Below are 20,001 nucleotides of genomic sequence, written 5' to 3'. Positions count from 1 at the left end.
TAAACATGATTAATAACTGGTTATATCTTGGCATAGCTATTAATCACACCCAGTGTGAGAAGGAGGAGCCATTATTGCCCTTGTTCAGTGGGTCTGTGCTCAGAGTCACACTCAGAGAGTGCAGTCTCCAGAGCTCTGTTTCCTGTTTGTCACAGGCTGACCTGTGGGAGACCACTTCAAACAGGGCTGGGTTTTTGCCTCATTTCCCCTCGAGTCTGAAGCACTGTGGCACTGTAGATATCGTAGTCAAATGAAGAACAGTAATAATCAGCCTCATCCTCAGGCTGCACGCCTGAGATGGTCAGAGAGGCCTTGTTTCCAGATTGGGACCCCGTGAACCGATCTGGGATCCCGGAAGGTCGAGTACTTTCTATCATCACAGTTTTGGGGGCAGCACCAGGTATCTGCTGGTACCATCCTGCGCCATAGGTACCAACATTGCTGCTGGTTCCAGTGCAGGTGAGGGTGACTGTCTGTCCCACAGACCGTGACACTGATCCCTCCTGCGTCAGTCCAGTCTGTGCCCAGGAGCCTGGAATGGAACAATGCAGACACAGAGGTGAGACAGTTACTAGCCACAGCCTGTTCTCAAAACAAGCCTGTTCTCCAAACAAAGCATTTTCCCTTCATCGCACCCTCTCAACCCAGACCATGGTATCCCACAAAATCACTTCCCCAGGTTCCCACTGTCAGTCACCTGGGTACTGAGCTAGTAGGAGGAGGAGGAGGACAGGAGGCCAGGCCATTGCAGAGACACCCTGGACTCTGATGTGGAGCTCACAAGGGAGACAAAGTCCCTCTTATCTTCCCCTGAGGGCAGAGCAGAAAGGAGCCCTTTATGCAAATCACCCCCTTCCCCATCTGCCCCTGGGCCTACATTTGGTGAAAGCTGAGTTGGAGGGGGAGCAGGAGCAGCTACAGTGTGCTAGAGGTCACAGTTTCTAATCCTCAGGGAGTGCAGAGACCCTGGTGAAACTGAGTTTGAGAGCTCAGTTCCCCCAACAGGCTCAGGGACAAGCCCACAGCGCCACCTACTGAGTCAGATGAAGATCAACCACAGAGACCATCCAATGTGCCAGCACAATCACAAGTTCAGCTGTCCGTAGACAGCTGCAACTGCTCCTAAACTGAATCTGAGAAGTAGATTATTAGGCTCCAAAACATCCTTATTTGGAGAGTTATTGTCCTCTACCCACCATTTGAAAACATCAACATCTGAATCCCATGAGAGGTGTCATACCCAGAGCTTTCTGGGGAAATTGATGAAGGTACTCAGCTTCACTGGTACCTCCTCAACAGTCTCCTGAACCTGGTGAGCACTGGGGTGATTGGCCCACAGAATAGATTTAAGGTTGTTTTCTTGAAGGGGTGTTTCTCCTGCAATGCACTCCTTCTTACACTTTCTTGGCTTTGAGGTCAAGCAGGAACATTGAACACAAAAGAGTCAGCTGCTGTTCAGGGAACACGTGTGGCCAACCTGGCGTCTCAGGCTGAGTTAGACACACTGAGGAACCACAACTGTAGCCAATTCTTGGTTATGGCATAAGTCTTTTAGTGGGCCGATTTTTATGTAGGATGTAAACCATGTCTTTGACTGGATCATTCAGTATAGTCTACTATACTTATTCTTACTGAGATGCTCTGGTTTAAAATACTGTTACTAATTGTTTCACATCCACATAATTCCAACACCACACTCATCACAAACATCATCCTATCCATTAGCTTTAGAAAAGTTTTTCTTATCATTCCTCATCTTTCCTTGTCCCTCTGATAAACCCAATTGTGACCATCCATACATACTTATTCAGCCTTGCCCTAAGGCTGCAGCCAGAGATGAGCAGAAGTCCTGCATTTGTCAGTGAATCATTGAATCCACAGAAGCAACTGGGACTACCTGAACCCTGGTACTTCTTGGAGTCCCTGTGGTAGTGCAGGAGACACCAGAGAAGGGTCTCTGGTTTCCCTTGGTACCATTGCATGCAGGTGCCACCAGCACAGAAGCCACTGCTCAGGGTGAAAATGAGGCTGATGAGAGAAACAAAAGAGCATAGCTAGGACAGCTTAGGCAGAGAAATTATTGAACAGGCAGGTCATGGGTCAGAGTCCAGTGTTATTTCTAAAGATCAGAGTTATGGTCTCAACCAGGATAGAGGGTTTTCTCTATAACCCCAAAACCTGATCAACAAAACAATCAGAGAGAAGCCAGAATAAGATTTCAGACCATGATCCACACATGCCCTAATCCACAGTGGGGCTAGTACACCCACACCTCCTTTGCTTCTCTGCTCTCTTCTCTATCACAAGCACACCAGGCAAATGAATTGACACCCAGTGAAGTCCCAGCTCCTTCATGAGCCCTGGTGCTCACATGCAGACTAAGGAAGATGAAGATTTGCTTTACCCTTGGGAGAGGCCAAGAAGGAAGCACCTACTGAGAGCACACAAGGGCCCTGCTCAGGCCAGTCTGTCAGGCCAGAGAGGACACAGCTGATGCATCTCCTCAGTAAGCACAGAGCCCAGCTCCCAGAGGTGGCTTCTCTGGGGTTTGGGTTTTATTCTTCAAATTATAAAAACATAAAATGTTTAGTTTTTATGCTATATCTTTGGTTTAGAGTAGCAAAATGTATCTAGGATTTCACTTTTCTCCTCATTATGTAGATAAATCTCATCACTCCCACAACAAAAAAATCTTCGAATATTCCATCCACACTTTTTTCTTCTAATGACCATAGTTTCACTGAAACTAGGCCTGTTTCATTGTATTTTGTTGGTTATTTTGCAAGTTTATTTGCATCAATAATTCAGGTTCCACATATCTATGAGACCATATGGTAGTTGTCTTATACCTTTAGCAAAATCATTGCAACTTATATCCATTTATCAAAAGGCAAAATTATATCTGTTTTAATAGCAGATTATTCCACGGTTTTATATATATGCCAATTCTAAGTCTAGGATTTTTGGGGAGAAGGTTGCAAAAGGAATGGTGTTTGTCTACACTTGGCTGCGCCTGAGGCCTATTCTTGACTTCTTTCTAATGCAATGCACAGAAGGCAGATCAAAACGGATTAAAGGCCTTAATATCAAAGCTGAATACATAAGATTCATGGATGGACAGAGACTGGCCCACATCCAAAAGACAAAAGCAACTGGTGTTGGCGCGGATTGGGGAGAAAGAGACTCTTCTTCACTCTGGTGGGAATGCTGACTTGTTCAGCCCTTTGGGAAAACAATATGTTCAATTCTCAAAAAATTAGAAATTGAGCTCCCATTTGACCCAGCAATACCCTCCTGGGAATATATTCCAGAGAGGCAAAAAGGTATGGTAGAAATGGCATCTGCATTTCTATGTTCATTGCAGCACTGTTTACAATAGCTACAATTTGAAAAAAACAGAGTGCCCAAAAACAGATGACTGCTTAAAGAAACTTTAGTACATCTACACAAAGGAATACTATGCAGCTGTTAGAAAAGATGAAGTCATGAAATTTGCATACAAGTGGATCAACATGGAAAGTATCATATGAGTGAAATGAGTCAGAAAGAAAGAGACAGACATAGAAATATTGCACTCACATGTGGAGTATAAAATAGCAGAGAGGTACAAGTTAGCAATGATGCAACTTCCCTCCACTAATGTCTCCAGATTCCTTTCTTTCCATCAGCCTGCTTCCTAAACAAGCACTTTTTTTAGTTCATTTTTGTAATTCAGGTTCCATGCTTATGCTGCTATTTTGTGTCACTGATGTGTGTGTATCTCTGTGAGATATTCCTGCTCATAACCAATGTTCCCAAGACCCCTGCCCACTGCCCCATTTTTCTTCTGTCCACCTCTCCTTACTATCCTATCACACCATTTCTCTCTTTCCTTGGCATTTTCATTACTGTAATCTAGAATCAAGATTTGGTAATTTCTTTTCCTTCCTTGTTATTCTATATACCAAAGATAAGTGAGATAATTTGGGGTATGAACACTTTCTTCTTACTTAATTCACTAATCATGACATCCTTCACCTCCATCCATGCTTCAGGGAACTTCAGAAGTTCATCATATCTTGGAAAGGCAAAGTATGCCACTGTGTATCATAACACCCTTCATTATTTGAAAATGAAATAATGAAATAAAACTTTAGGACCCAAATTCTTTCATGTCTGCCTCAGTTTACCTTCTCAGACATTTCCTAAACTCGCTGTTACTTACCGTATGCCCTCTTGCATCTGCTCTTTTTTTTTTGGCTTTGATTTTGTTTTCTATGTTTGTTTTGGCGCTACACTCAGAAGTGTTCATTTTTCATTAGATATCTGGGCTAATTCCATATCCTAGCTAATGTACTAAGTTCTGCATTGAACAGTGATGTTCATATGCCCTTTCAAATGGATGTTTTTGCATCTTAAGGATATGATAAAACGTTTTTGTGTTGGGGAGGGTAGATATTAACAAGTGGATAGTTGACTCAAATGGGAGATATTCTTGTTTTTCTCTAATAAATTTTAAAGTTTTAAGAGAAAATGACATGTTTTTCCATAAAGACTGAATCTTGTCACACCCTCACAAACCCTGAAAATGTGAATCCCATTTTCACCACATTCCTCATGTCAAGGATGACATGAAATATACCAATCTAGCATCTAATAACTGGTAATCCACATTATTGAGCTCTAGACTTTTATGTGGTAAAAAAAATTTACTGAGTGAATACTAAAGATGATACTCACTGATTCCATGGCTCAAAAATACAGAGATCTAATTCAGAAGAGAGAAAGGGCCTCTTAAGGTGCTGAACCAAGGGAGATGAAGGAGAAGAAAGGGCTGATAATAGAGCAGAGAAGAAACAATCAGAGAGTCACAAAGACCAGTAAATCAGCAAGAAATCTAGTGTTTGACACAAAGAAAACTCACAAGATCATATCATGGCAGGTGAGGGGCACAAAGATTCCTTCTTCATAACAGTAGAGAATTAAATAAACATCAACATCATTCAAGGAGGCCTCTTCAGTTTATTTTATTGCTTGAAATAGTTCTTTATTTTCCAATTTTGATTATCAAAACCCTAACCACAATAACCCGACTTTAGGACCCAAATTCTTTCATGTCTGCCTCAGTTTACCTTCTCAGACATTTCCTAAACTCGCTGTTACTTACCGTATGCCCTCTGGCATCTGCTCTTTTTTTTTTTTGGCTTTGATTTTGTTTTCTATGTTTGTTTTGGCGCTACACCCAGAAGTGTTCACAAGCTACTTATGCACTGGTTCTGCACGGAGGAGTGTATGGGATGCCAGGGTTCCAACTAGGGTCAGCCACAGGCAAGAAAGTTCTCTACCCACTGTGCTATCACTCGGTCTCCTCTAAGCTTTTGTTGTATAATTTAGGTTATCCAACTAGGTCTTGTGTCAATTTAGGATTGAGTATTAAGACATACTTTAGGAGGTGGCTCTACTATGTTTCCAACGCATTGTGAAAAAGATAAAAAAAAAAAAACAATAACTCTGCATTAATCTAACTAAAGATTGTGTGAGAGACTCAGTTTGGGACTTCCATAGCATGAGGTATCCTTTCTGGCCTCATATAACTTAGGTTATTCAGCTATAAACATACTTATTCAAGTTTTGTTATTGTTTTGGATGAAAAAATATTTGGGCTTGATGATAATTTTTTTAAATGCCAATGACATAGGTTTAAATGATGTCAGTTCTAGTTGTGAGATATGGTAAGTCTCTCTAAATCTCAGATATTTGTTGGGGGCCAGAGAGATAGCATAGTAGGTAGGGCATTGGCCTTGTACACAATTGACCTGAACCATTGAAAGGTCCTCCAAGCACTGCCAGGAGCAATTCGTGAATGCAGAACCAGGAGTAAGCCCTAAGCATCACTGGCTATGACCCAAAAACAAACCAAAGAATAAATAAGTAAACATCAATAAAATGTTAGATATTTGAGTGGGAAAGTTAGCCTCTGAGATCATTCTATCTGGGTTGATGCCGACTCAAGCAGCAATGCCTAGCCTACAAGAGGCTTGTGCAACTGTTCTGCTGGAAAACAGTGTTGACCCCAGTGCTGCAGACAACAGCGTAAGTCTATTCTCCACGAGGCTGCCTTAGATCCAATCACATAAGTGAAAGCAAAGTTTCTTTCTTATAATACAGCTTATTCCTGTGTCGGAGACATCTCTCCCAAACTAAGAGGGGGCCGGATGGTTGGAATGAAGGGGGAGTGAAACAACAGTCAGAGATATTAGCAAATGTGTGAAAGTGCATACAAATTGGAAACCACATATAATGAAGGTATACAAGTAAGCCAGTGAAATTTCTGGAAATATACATCTGACCACCCCTATCATCTAGAATGTTATCAAATGACTTGACCATTATACCCCTGGTAATGAAAACTTATATTTAAACTAACAAAAACTAGGAAACCAATGTTTCTGGCAGTCCTTTGCATAAGAGCAAACAGGTTATCAAATAGCCGAAATGAGCGCATTCAGCTGAACAATTAAACAATATGTAATATATTCATATAGTGCAATATAATTCAGCAAAGAAACTTGCATTTTTACTATGCTTAGTCGAACTTATCAGCTGGAAATGACAAACATTATATCCATTTGCCCAAATATGCAAGAACCCAAAATATGAAACAAACCAACGAGAGAGTCAATCTTTAGATTTTGAGACAGCTTGGGGTTAGCGGACGGGAAGAGTAGGGGCATGGAAAGGGGTGGGAGTAGCTAATTAGATGGAAGTGGATGGAAACTAGATGTGAGGTGGCAGATACATACAGGCTATGCTGAAAGTAGGTGTGAAATCACACCCCAGAAACTTCTGAAGGGTGTAAACCAGTGTGAACTCAGTAGAAGAGTAAACTGCTGTCCCATGCCACACCATTCTTGGCCTAGAAAGATTGTATAATAAAAATGCAAATAAAATAAAGAAGGTGCAAAGAACCATAATTTTTTTGAATGCTTCATCGTGAAATATCCAGAACAGAAGCATTCATAAGGCTTGTACATGGATTAGTGATTTCCATGGTGAGTGTAGGGTGAGGTAGAATGAGAAGATTCACTAATGGGCTTGAACTTTCTTTCCAGAAAGATGACAATGTTGTAAAAATTAGATTTTGGTGTTGACCGTGCAACTCTGTCAATTCTTGAAGCACAATTGAACTGAGCACTGTAATTGTATTTATATGGATTAATAACAGGTTACATCATGGCATAGCTCTTAAACACACCCAGTCTGAAAAGGAGGAGTCATCATTGGCCCTGTTCAGCGGGTCTAGGCTAGGGATCACTCTGAGACAGTGCAGTCTCCACAGCTCTGTTTCCGGTTTTGACAGTTTATCATGGGGGGGAGGGGCACCTAAAACAGGGCTGGGCTTTTGTCTCATTTCCCGTCGAGTCTGAAGCACTGTGGCTCCGTCGATAATGTAGTCATATGAAGCACAGTAATAATCAGCCTCATCCTCGGTCTGCACACCTGAGATGGTCAGAGAGGCCTTGGTTCCAGATTGAGAACCAGTGAACCGATCTGGGATCCCAGAAGGTCGAGAATTTCCTTTCATCACAGTTTTGGGGGCAGCACCAGGAATCTGCTGGTACCAGCCTGCACCATTGGTACCAACATTGGTGCTGGTTCCAGTACAGGTGAGGGTGACTGTCTGTCCCACAGACCCTGACACTGATACTTCCTGAGTCAGTCCAGTCTGCGCCCAGGAGCCTGGAATGAAGCAATGGAGACACAGAGGTGAGACAGTTACTAGCCACAGCCTATTCTCAAAACAAAGCATTTCCCACCACAGCAACCCCTCAGCCCTGATCATGATCTCCCACATAACACTTCCCCAGGTTCCCACTGTCAGTCACCTGGGTACTGAGCTAGCAGGAACAGGAGGAGGATAGGAGGCCAGGCCATTTCAGAGACACCCTGGACTCTGATCTGGAGCTCACAAGGGAGACAACTGCACAAAGTCCCTCTTATCTTCCCCTGAGGGCAGAGCAGAAAGGAGCCCTTTATGCAAATCAGCCCCTTCCCCTCTGCCCCTGGGCCTACATTTTGTGAAAGCTGAGTTGGAGGGGGAGCTGGGGCAACCTCCAGGGTGCTAGAGGTCACAGATTCTAATCCCCAGGGAGTGCAGAGCCCCTGATGACAGGTTCAGAGCTAATTCCCCCAGCTGGCTCAGGGACAAGCCCACAGCGCCACCTGCTTTGTCAGATGAAGATCAACCACAGAGACCACACAATATGCCAGCACTATCCAAGTGTCAGCTGTCCAAATACAGATCAACTGCTCCTAAGCTGAATCTCAGGAACAGATTCTGAAGTTCCTAAACATTCATATTCAGGAGGTTTATTATGCTCAGAGGGTATGATCTGTAAACATCAACATCTGAGTGCCAAGTGAAGTGTCGGGCCTAAAGCTCTCTGAGGGAAAAGGTATCAGCTTGATAAAGGTACTCAGCTACTTTGGTACCTCCTCAACCGTCCCCTGAACCCGATGAGCACTTGCGGGTGGCCGGTCTACAGAATAGATTTCAGGTTGTTTTCCTGGAGGGATGCCTCTCCCGGAATGGATGAAGAGTTATAATAAACACTGGCATGCACATATCCTTTTGGATTCATATTCCCGTGTTTTGCAGATAGATGCCAAGAAGTAGTATCAGTGAATCATATGGTAGTGTTATTCCTATTCTTTGAGAATCTCGATATTAGTTTCCACAGAGACTGAACCAAGTGACATTCCCATCAGGAGTGGATGACAATTCTTTTATCACCACAACTCTTCCAACACTCTGTTACCAGTATAAAAATATAGATCTAAATAGAGCAGTTTAAACACTGAGTCTTCAGAAAACAAACCTCAGTGGGACAAGATTTTCCTACCATGCCTCATCTCTCTTTGTCCCTATGATAGCCCCAATTGTGTCCACCCTTATAGACATACTCAGTCTTGTCCTTTCGCTGCAGCCAGAGATGAGCAGAATCACTGCATTGGTCAAGACATCACTGAATTCAGAGAAACTACTGGGACTAACTTGCCCTGGTGCTTGTTGGAGTCCATGGTTTAGTGCAGGAGATACCAGAGAAGGGTCTCTGGGTTCTGTTGGTACTAATACAAGCAGTTGCCACCAACACAGAAGTCACTGCTTAGGGTACAGATGAGCTGATCCTCTAAAGGTACTGAGAGTGACAGAAAATGGGTGGCTAAGCCCACAGAGGCTGGGACAGAAAACCTGTAAAAAGGCAGGTTAAGGGGTAGAGTCCCATATTATTTCTTGGATAAGAGTTACAGGCTAAATCAAGCTGGAGGGTCTTCTCTCTCACCCCAACACCTGATCCTTCTATGCAGTGAGAGAGAAGCCAGAACAGAGGTCCATGCCATGATATACAGAGGCCTTGATCCCACGGTAGGGCCTGTCTGACCCAGCCTCCCTTTCATCTCTACCCTCTTCTGAATCAGGAGCTCACCAGGCAAATGAATTTCCACCCAGTGACTTCCCAGGTCCTTCCTGTGCCATGGTGCTAGAGCTCAGCTCACACCCAGACTCGAGGACCAAGATTTGCTTCACTCTAGGGAAAGCACAGGGAGGAAGCACCTGCTGAGAGCACACACTGGCTCTCTGAGTGGAGTCTGTCAGGCCTGAGGGGTCACAGTTGAGGCATCTCCTCAGTGAGCACAGACAGAGCCATCTCCCAGGAGTGGATGCTTTCGGCTTAGAGTTTGTTCTTCAAATTATATATTTTATTGATATTTCCTTGGTTTTACACTCTCATGGTGCATCTAAGCCTCCTCTTTGTGAGTATAATTCTCATTATCCCACACACAAAAAACTCTTTGAATATCCATTTTCCTTCTTTCACCACATAGTTTTCTATGTATCTAGGACTCAATTTTGTTATATTTTGCCAACTATTTGCTACTTGACTTGCTTCAGTAATTCAGGTTCCAAAAACCAAGGAAACTCTATAGTCATTATTTTACACCTCTTCCTCTTATTTAGCTTAATCAATGCAGTTATCCCTAAAGTAAAATTACATCAGTTAATTTTTTTATTACTACAGTTTTAATAACAGCGTACCGCATATGTATATACGTGAAAGTATATATGTGGAATATTATATACATACATATATATATCATAGCTTCTAAGTCTAGGAATAGTGGAGAGGAAGGGTGTTTATACCATAACTGGCTGTGCTCAAAAACTTATTCTTGGCTCTATGATCAGAAATTATTCCTTGAACTCTCAAGGAAACTTCCCCATTGTACTGTGTTCGGTCCAATAGTCAACTGTTCTCTTAATATGCATATATTTCCAATGATTCTATGTCATACCTATTGTGACCATGGTGCTGTGAACAGAAGAATGCAACAGTCCTTTCAGTTTAGCAGCCTGCTTGATCACGTGGCATTTTTATTTGTACTTTTGTTAGAAATCTTTGTAAGGTCCTTAGGTTTCCAATCTTCCAACACCAATCCCACCACCTGTGTCAACTTCCCACTACAAATGTCCCCAGTTTCCCTGCCCGCAATCCAGCCTGCCTCCTTAATAAGCACATTTTTAAGATTCATTATTGTACACTGGGCCCCATGCTTACAACGTTGTTCCCTGGGTCTTAGATGCATACATAGATAAGACCTGTACATTAACAAAAACATAAACAAAAAGGAAACTGTCCCTTCCCCTGTTCCTTGCTGCCCATTTTCCCTACTTTGCGACCTCTCCATTTATCTCCTTCCTTGACTTTTCATTTCTATAATGTAGGAATAGGGGTTTGTTCCACTTTCATAACGTGCTCTTCATGTTCTTCTATATACCAAAGATAAGTGAGATCATTTGGTATATGGCTTCCTTCTTCTGATTGAATTCACTTAATATGGTATCCTCCACATCCACCTGTGTTTCAGGGAATTGCCTGACTTCATCATTAATTGCAACTGCAAAGCATACAATTATGCATGTATACCAGAACTTTATTATTTATTCATTTGACATTGAACATCCGGGTTAATTCCATATCCTAGCTCTTGGACAAAGTGCTGCATTGAACAATCTGCCAAAGAGCACCCAGTTGGTGGTCGTTCTGGGAGTTCTCTTCTTAAAGTCTGTTGCCCTTTTGCCCCGCTCCAAGAAGTAAAATTTTGCACGAAGGAGACTGTGGTCTTATCCCATTTGAAATTTTGGGACAACAGTGGCATGGGTCAGGCAAAAATGTTGGTTAAATATGATGTGGTCAATTTTGTTGTGGAACTGTTCACTGGGAGACTCCCATGTCCAATGTTTAGATTTGGCTTCTCGAGTTCCAAGCTACTATAGATGGCTCTTGGTAAACATGATGAACTCAGACAGTCTCTCACCTATTCATTCCATTCTAGGACATGGGTCCTGATGTGGAGTTCTTCAGACAACTTTCTCGGTCCTACCTTGGTGTTAAAATCACTGACAGAGACCTTGTAGAAGGTGTGGTCTTCTTTATAGAACTCTCCAGCTCCATGTACAACTTCTCAATTTCTTCTTCATTGTAGTTGTCTGTTGGTGCATAGACGACAAAGATAGAAACTGCCGGTAATGAGCCACATTTATTCAAACGTAAGTGTCCGATTCGGTAGTTAGGCATTCAATGCTCATGGCCAAATTCGTGTTGACTAGGACACTGACACCACCGACACCTCTACTGTCACCTGTTCCGAGGACCAGTTCTTCTCCAGTGTCCAAAACAATGTGATGTGATGATGCCTTCTCGTCCCAGTGAATCCAATGATGTCACACTTGATTTTCTGCCTTGTAACATCAGGTCCTTGATGGATGCTTCCATACCAGTGTACGTGTTAAAAGTGCAGACAGCAATTTTAGTCCATCTTTGTTTTGGCAGCCTAGTTCAGCCCTGAGATTGTAGCAGCCTCTCCTTGCTCGTCCTTCTCAATGCTGCTGCACTGTGGGCTCTTCCAGTGGCAGGGGAATGAGACCCATTTTTGTTAGTGTTTTTGGCATATCGAATATGCCTCGGGTAGCCTGACAGGCTCTGCCAGTAGGTGGCATGTAGGTATTATGTAATAAAAATGAAAATTAAAAAAAGGACATGAAAAGTACCACAGTTTTTTTCTGATCCAATGTACGTGAAATAACCAGAACAGAAAAATGCATAAAGTAGGAACTTGGACTAGTGTTTTGTCTGGAGTGAGTAGTGTAGAGTAGCATGAGAGGAATCACTAATGGGTTTGAAATTTCTTTCCAGAATGATGAAACTGTTGTTTAGTTAGATTTTGGTGTTGACTATGCAAATCTGTCAATTCATTAAGCAAAAAATTTGAACTGGGCACTGTAAGTGTTTAAACATGATTAATAACTGGTTATATCTTGGCATAGCTATTAATCACACCCAGTCTGAGAAGGAGGAGCCAATATTGCCCTCGTTCAGTGAGTCTGTGCTCACAGTCACACTCAGAGAGTGCAGTCTCCACAGCTCTATTTCCTGTTTGTCACAGGCTGACCTGTGGGAGACCACTTCAAACAGGGCTGGGTTTTTGTCTCATTTCCCCTGAGTCTGAAGCACTGTGGCTCCGTCGATAATGTAGTCATATGAAGAACAGTAATAATCAGCCTCATCCTCAGGCTGCAAGCCTGAGATTGTCAGAGAGGCCTTGTATTCAGATTTGGACCCCGTGAACCGATCTGGGATCCCGGAAGGTCGAATACTTTCTATCATCACAGTTTTGGGGGCAGCACCAGGTATCTGCTGGTACCAGCCAACAACATAGGTACCAACATTGCTGCTGGTTCCAATGCAGGTGAGGGTGACTGTCTGTCCCACAGACCGTGACACTGCTCCCTCCTGCGTCAGTCCAGTCTGCGCCCAGGAGCCTGGAATGGAGCAATGGAGACACAGAGGTGAGACAGTTACTAGCCACAGCCTGTTCTCAAAACAAGCCTTTTCTCAAAACAAAGAATTTTCCCTTCATCGCACCCTCTCAACCCAGACCATGGTCTCCCACAAAATCACTTTCCCTACTTCCCACTGTCAGTCACCTGGGTACTGAGCTAGTAGGAGGAGGAGGAGGACAGGAGGCCAGGCCATTGCAGAGACACCCTGGACTCTGATGTGGAGCTCACAAGGGAGACAAAGTCCCTCTTATCTTCCCCTGAGGGCAGAGCAGAAAGGAGCCCTTTATGCAAATCACCCCCTACCACTTCTGCCCCTGGGCCTACATTTGGTGAAAGCTGAGTTGGAGGGGGAGCAGGGGCAGCTACAGTGTGCTACATACAGGTCACAGTTTGTAATCCCCAGGGAGTGCAGAGCCCCTGGTGACAGTTTCAGAACTGAGTTCCCCCAGGAGGCTCAGGGACAAGCCTACAGCGCCACCTGCTGAGTCAGATGAAGATCCACCACAGAGTCCATCCAATGTGCCAGCACTATCCAAGCTGTCCACATACAGCTGCAACTGCTCCTTAGCTGAATCTCAGGAGCAGATTCAAAGTTCCTAAACATTCATATTCAGGAGGTTTATTATGCTCATAGGGTATGATCTGTAAACATCAAAACCTGAGTGCCAAGTGAAGTGTCAGGCCTAAAACTCTCTGAGGGAAAAGGTATCAGCTTGATAAAGGTACTCAGCTACTTTGGTACCTCCTCAACAATCCCCTGAACCAGATGAGCACTTGCGGGTGGCCGGTCTACAGAATAGATTTCAGGTTGTTTTTCTGCTAGGATGCCTCTCCCGGAGTGGACTCTTTCTCAGAATTTATTGGGCTTTGAGGTCACGCAGGGGTACTTGACACAAAGAGTCAGCAGCTGTCTAGGGAACATGTGTGGTCATGCCTGGATCCCTATCTTGGTACCTGGCATCTCAGGACTAGATAGAATCACTGAAGAGCCACAATGTGTTTTCATTGAAAACCTGTTTTCCCTCTTCCCATGACTTTTTTTGTAGTGTCTTTTTGGCAGCATCTGGGAGGCCCGTTCTTTGTTACTAACCTTAGGGTGTGACAGTTATCATGTAGAATGAAAACTATGTCTTTGACTGGAGTATATAGAACTAGGTGACTGTATTTATTTTTATCGAGATTCTGTTTTACAATGCTTTTAATAGGAGATTCACATGTGCATAATTCCAATACCAAATTTATTACTAATATCACCAATCCCCACACCATAACCAATATCATCCATCCCCTTCAACCCCATGCCATTGCCACAAACTCATTTGTTCTCTCATTATATTGCATTTCAAACTTTGCTTCTATTTGTTGAGTTATCGTTAAGTCTGACATATGAGAGAGCATTCTGTGTCTACCTCATTCTATTTGACTTCCTCAGCATAATATCCCCTCGTTTCATCTATGTTTTGCATGCTGAAAATTTTATGATTTTGACCTTGGTTAGAACTGCATAATAGTCCATTTTGTATATGTACTACAATTTCTTAATCCATTCATCCAAAGTTTTGACTTTGGGTTGTTTTCACACCTTTGCTATTACATGAAGAGTGATAATAAACACTGGCATGAGCATATGCTTATGAATTCATGTTTCCGTGTTTTGCAGATAGATGCCAATAAGTAGTATCAGTGGATCAAATGGTAGTGTTATTCCTATTCTTTGAGAGATCTCCAGATTAGTTTCCACAGAGACTAAACCAAGTGATGTTCCCATCAGGAGTGGATGACAATTCTTTTATCACCACAACTGTTCCAACAATGTCTGTTACCAGTATATAAATATAGATCTAAATAGAGCAGTTCGTTTCAACATTGAGTTTTCAGAAAACAAACCTGAGTGGGATAAGATTTTCCTACGATGCCTCATCTCTCTTTGTCCCTATGATAGCCCCAATTGTGTCCACCCTTACAGACATACTCAGCCTTGTCCTTTCGCTGCAGCCAGAGATGAGCAGAATCTCTGCATTGGTCAAGACATCACTGAATTCATAGAAACAACTGGGACCACCTGGGCCCTGATGCTTGTTGGAATCCATGTTGTAGTGCAGAAGATATCAGAGAAGGGTCTCTGGTTTCTCTAGGTACTAATACAAGCTGTGGCCACCAACACAGAAGTTACTGCTTAGGGTACAGATGAGCTGATCCCCTAAAGGTACTGAGAGGGACAGAAAATGGGTGGCTAAGCCCGCAGAGGCTGGGAGAGAAAACCTGTAAAAAAGGCAGGTCATGGGGTAGAGTCCCATATTATTTCTTGGATCAGAGTTATGGGCTAAATCAAGCTGGAGGGTCTTCTCTAACCCCCCAACACCTGATCCTTCTATGCAGTGAGAGAGAAGCCAGAACAGAGGTCCAGGCCATGATATATAGAGGCCTTGATCCCACGGTAGGGCCTGTCTGACCCAGCCTCCCTTTCATCTCTACTCTCTTCTGAATCAGGAGCTCACCAAACAAATGAATTTCTACCCAGTGATTTCCCCGGTCCTCCCTACGCCATGGTGCTCGAACTCAGCTCACACTCAGACTCAGGAGGACAGAGAGGAAGCCCAGGGAGGAAGCACCTGCTAGAGCACACACTAGCCCTGCTCATGGGAGTCTGTCAGGCTGAGGGGTCAGGTCTGATGCATCTCCTCAGTGAGCATAGACGGAGCCCATCTCCCAGGAGTGGATGCTTTCGGCTAGAATTTATTCTTCAAATTTTATTTTTTATTAACTTTTTCTTGCTTTTACACCCTCATGGTGCATCTAAGACTCCTCTTTATGAGTATAATTCTCCTCATTCCCCCCACAAAAAGTTCTTTGAATATCCATTTTCCTTCTTTCTTCAAACCAGCACAGTTTTCTATTTGTCTAGAACTCGATTTTGTTATATTTTGCCAATTATTTGCCACTTGACTTGCTTCAGTAATTCAGGTTCCAAATGCCAAGGAATCTATAGTAATTATGTTACACTTCTTCATCTCATTTAGCTTATTCAAAGCAAGTAATCCCCAAAGCAAAATTACATCCATTTTAATAACAGCATTCTACTTATGTATATACATCATGTATTTTTGTTGAATATTATATATATATGTACATATATACCAAAGCTTCTAAGTCTACAATTTTTTAATACAAATTTTATTTTATTGAATCACCATGTGGAAAATTACAATGCATTCAGGCTTAAGTCTCATTGATACAATGCTGAAACATCCATCCCTTCACTTGTGCCCATATTCCTCTACAAAAAAAAAAAACCCAGTACAGCTCCCATCCTGCGCTCCCCCCACCTGAGTAACTGATAAATTTCACTTTGCTTTCTCTTTCCTTTGGTTACATTCAATATTTCAACTACAACCTCACTATTATTGTTAGGAGTTCCCAACTAGAGTCAGACCTGTTGTGAAGAGATATTAGGTTGGTTTTGGATTTCTGTACTTTAGCAACTAAGTCCAGGGAGATTTCTTTCAGATATTAGATCATTGCAAGCTTATAACTCTCATCTGTGGTCATCATAATATGACAGTCACCATGACCTTCAGCCCCGTCAATGAAGAGGGGAGAGAGAAAAATACCTTTCCCCTCCTGGGCAGGCATGGAGCTGCGGCTTAGTTCTCAGTCTGGAGACATTCTGCAAGGAGCTGCCGATACCAAAAGTAGTTTAGCAGACCTCTGGAGTGATGCTCATGCAGCTGGGCAGAGGTCGCACCCGAGCTGAATCTCAGCAAGACGATGTTCATGAAAAACAAACTGGTCCCTGAAGCTCCATTTGCTCTCAATGGAACGAACATCTCTGAATGCAGCAGCTATTTGTACCTGGGTCGAGAAATCAACATGAGGAACGACTTGGCGCCAGAACTGTGCAGGAGGAAGAGAGCAGCATGGGATGCATTCAAGAGCGTCGAAGAAGTGGTTAAGAGAACGAAGAACCTCCGACTCCGGGCACATCTTTTCAATTTCACCGTTCTTCCTGCACTTACATATGCCTCAGAGACCTGGGCCCTACACAAACAGGATGAGAATGCTATTAGGGTATCCCAGAGAGGAATCTAAAGAGCTATGCTGGGAATATCATGTCTCACTCAAGTGAGAGTAGGAATCTGGAGTTCTGACCTCTGTCAACAGTCAAAAATCAGGGATGCTGTCTCGTTTGCCAAGGCATCAAAAATCAGATGGGCTGGTCAAGTAATATGATTCAGAGATGACCGCTGGACTAGAGCTTTACAGACTGGATTCCACGGGATGTCAGATGACCTCGTGGCCGCCCACCAACTAGATGGTCAGATTTCTTCGTCAAATCCCTGATGAACGATTTGAGGCTTTTCCTGTTCCTGGAGCAAGCAGACATCATTGGGCTGCTATAGCACGCGACAGGGACAAATGGAGATGTTCCTGGCGCCCGCTCGAATAAATCAAAGATCAGTGGGACTACAAGTGATACAAGTGAAAAGTGATATTTCCAATGATCCTATGTCATAGCTATTGTGAACATGGGGCTGTGAACATGAGAGTGCAACTGTCCTAACAGTTTAGCAGGCTGCTTGATCACATGGCATTTCATTTGTACTTTTGTTAGAAAGCTTTGTAAGGTCCTTAGGTTTCCAATGTTCCAACACTAATCCCACCACCTGTGTCAACTTCCCTCCACTAATCTTCCCAGTTTCTCTACCCTCAATCCTGCATGGCTCCTTAACAAGCACATTTTTAAGATACATTATTGTACATTGGGCCCCATGCTTACAATGTTGTTCCCTGGGTCTTAGATGTTTACATAGACAATACCTGGACATAAGCAATGTTTCCAAGGAAACTGCTCCTGCCCCTTTTCCTTTCTGCCCATTTTCCTACTTTTTGATCTCACCATTTATCTCCTTCCTTGACTTTTTCATTAGTATAATCTAGGACCAAGGGTTTCCTCCACTTTCATAGCTTGCTCTTCATGTTCTTCTATATACCAAAGATAAGTGAAATCATTTGGCATATGGCCTTCTTCTGATTGAATTCACTTAATATGATATTCTCCACATTCATCTGTGTTTCAGGGAATTGCATGACTTCATCATTAATTGCAACTGCAAAGCATGCCATTGAGCATGTATACCACCACTTTATTATTTATTTGTCATTGAACATCTGGGTTAATTCCATATCCTAGCTCTTGGACTAAGTACTGTATTGAACATAGTGCCAAAGAGCTCCCAGTTGGTGGTCGTTCTGGGAGTTTTCTTCTTAAACTTTGCAGTTCTTTCTCCCTGCTCCTTGAAGTAGAATTTTGCAGGGAGACGGTGGTCTGATCCCGCTTGGACAACAGAAGCATGGGTCAGGCAAAATTGTTGATTGAATATGATGTGGTCAATTTTGTTGTGGAACTGTCCACCAGGAGAATTCCATGTCCAACCTTCACATTTGGCCATCTCGAACTGCGAGTTACCATGGATGGCTCTTGGTTAAACATGATGAACTCAGACAATCCTCACTCTGTTCGTTCCATTCTAGGCCACGGGTCCTTATGTGGAGGTCTTTGGATAATCTTCTCAGACCTATCTTGGCATTAAAATCACTGACAGAGACCTTGTAGAAGGCATGGTCTTCTATATAGAACTTCTCCAGCTCCATATACAATTTCTCAATTTCTTCTTCTTCTTCATAGTTGGGTGTTGGTGCATAGATGACAAAGATAGAAACTGCTAGTTATGAGCCACATCTATTCAAGCATAAGTGTCTGATTCGGGTTGTTAGGTATTCGAACAAATCAATGCTCATGGCCAAGTTCCTGTTGATGAGGATACTGACAACACTGACGCCTCTACTGTGACAGTTCCGAGGAAAAGTTCTTCTCCAGTGTTCAAAATAGTATGATAGTGTGATGTGATTGATGCATTCTGGTCTCAGTCAATCCAATGACATCATATTTGATCTCCTGCGCTTGCACAATCATGTCCTCGATGGATGCTTCTGATGCCAGTGTACGAGTGTTAATAGTGCAGATAGTCATTTTAGTCCTTCTTCGTTTGGGCAGCCTAGTTCAGTTCTGAGATTTTAGCAGCCTCTCCTTGCTTGTCCTTCTCAATGCTGCTGTATTGGGGGCTCTTCCAGAGGCAGAGGAATGAGGCCCATTTTTGTTAGTGTTTTTTGCATATCGAATATGCCGAGAGTAGCTTGCCAGGCTCTGCCGTGCAGGTGGCATGTAGGCATTGTCACTGTCACTGTCATCCCATTACTCATCAATTTGTTCAAGAGGGCACCAGTAACATTTCTTATTGTGAGACTTTTTGTTACTGTTTTGGATATTGAATACACCACAAGTAGCCTGCCAGGCTCTACTGTCTGGGCACAATACTCTTGGTAGCTTGCCAGGTGGAGGAATCCAACATGTGTCTGCTTCGTGAAAGGCGAATCCCCTAACAATTGTGCTATCGCTCCAGCCCCATGTAGGCATTATGAAATAGAAATGAAAAGAAAATTAAGGAATTGAAAAGTGCCACAATTTTTTCAGATACATGTATGTGATAACCAGAACAGAAAAATGCATAAGGTTTGAATTTGGGCTAGTGATTTCTTTGGAGAGAGTAGGGTAGAATAGCATGAGAAGAATCACTAATTGGTTTGAACTTTCTTTCCGGAATTATGAAAATGTTGTAAAATTAGATTTCGGTGTTGACTATGCAAATCTGTCAATTCATGAAGTAAAAATTTGAACCGGGCACTGGAAGGGTGTTTAAACATGTTTAGTAACTTCCCGACTGGTTCAGCCCTTTTGGAAAACAATATGGACAACTCTCAAAAAATTAGAAATTGAGCTTCCATTTGACCCAGCAATACCTCTTCTTGGAATATATCCCGGAGATGCAAAAGGTATAGTAGAAATGACATCTGCATTTCTATGTTCATTGCAGCACTGTTTACAATAGCCACAATCTGGAAAACCAGAGTGCCCAAAAACAGATGACTGGTTAAAGAAACTTTGGTACATCTACACAATGGAATACTATGCAGCTGTTAGAAAAGATGAAGTCATGAAATTTGCATATAAGTGAATCAACATGGAAAGTATAATTTGAGTGAAATGAGTCAGAAAAAAA

At 42.8% G+C, this 20,001-nt stretch overlaps 3 gene segments (V, D, J or C); all 3 read right to left on the bottom strand.

Annotated features, from left to right (window-relative positions):
• Window positions 1-176: 176 nt before the first annotated feature.
• On the bottom strand, window positions 177-807 carry LOC129407023 (immunoglobulin lambda variable 2-23-like). The segment is given in 2 exon segments: window positions 177-532; window positions 698-807. Coding segments are annotated over 2 exon segments (405 nt in total).
• A 6,403-nt stretch (window positions 808-7,210) lies between these two features.
• On the bottom strand, window positions 7,211-7,914 carry LOC129407022 (immunoglobulin lambda variable 1-40-like). The segment is given in 2 exon segments: window positions 7,211-7,719; window positions 7,866-7,914. Coding segments are annotated over 2 exon segments (558 nt in total).
• A 4,616-nt stretch (window positions 7,915-12,530) lies between these two features.
• On the bottom strand, window positions 12,531-13,076 carry LOC129407021 (immunoglobulin lambda variable 2-23-like). The segment is given in 2 exon segments: window positions 12,531-12,862; window positions 13,028-13,076. Coding segments are annotated over 2 exon segments (381 nt in total).
• Between the last annotated feature and the right edge of the window lie 6,925 nt (window positions 13,077-20,001).

This window comes from Sorex araneus, chromosome 9 (genome assembly GCF_027595985.1).
Source record: "Sorex araneus isolate mSorAra2 chromosome 9, mSorAra2.pri, whole genome shotgun sequence".
Lineage (NCBI taxonomy): Eukaryota > Metazoa > Chordata > Mammalia > Eulipotyphla > Soricidae > Sorex > Sorex araneus.
This window is presented reverse-complemented; position numbering and strand designations above follow the sequence as displayed.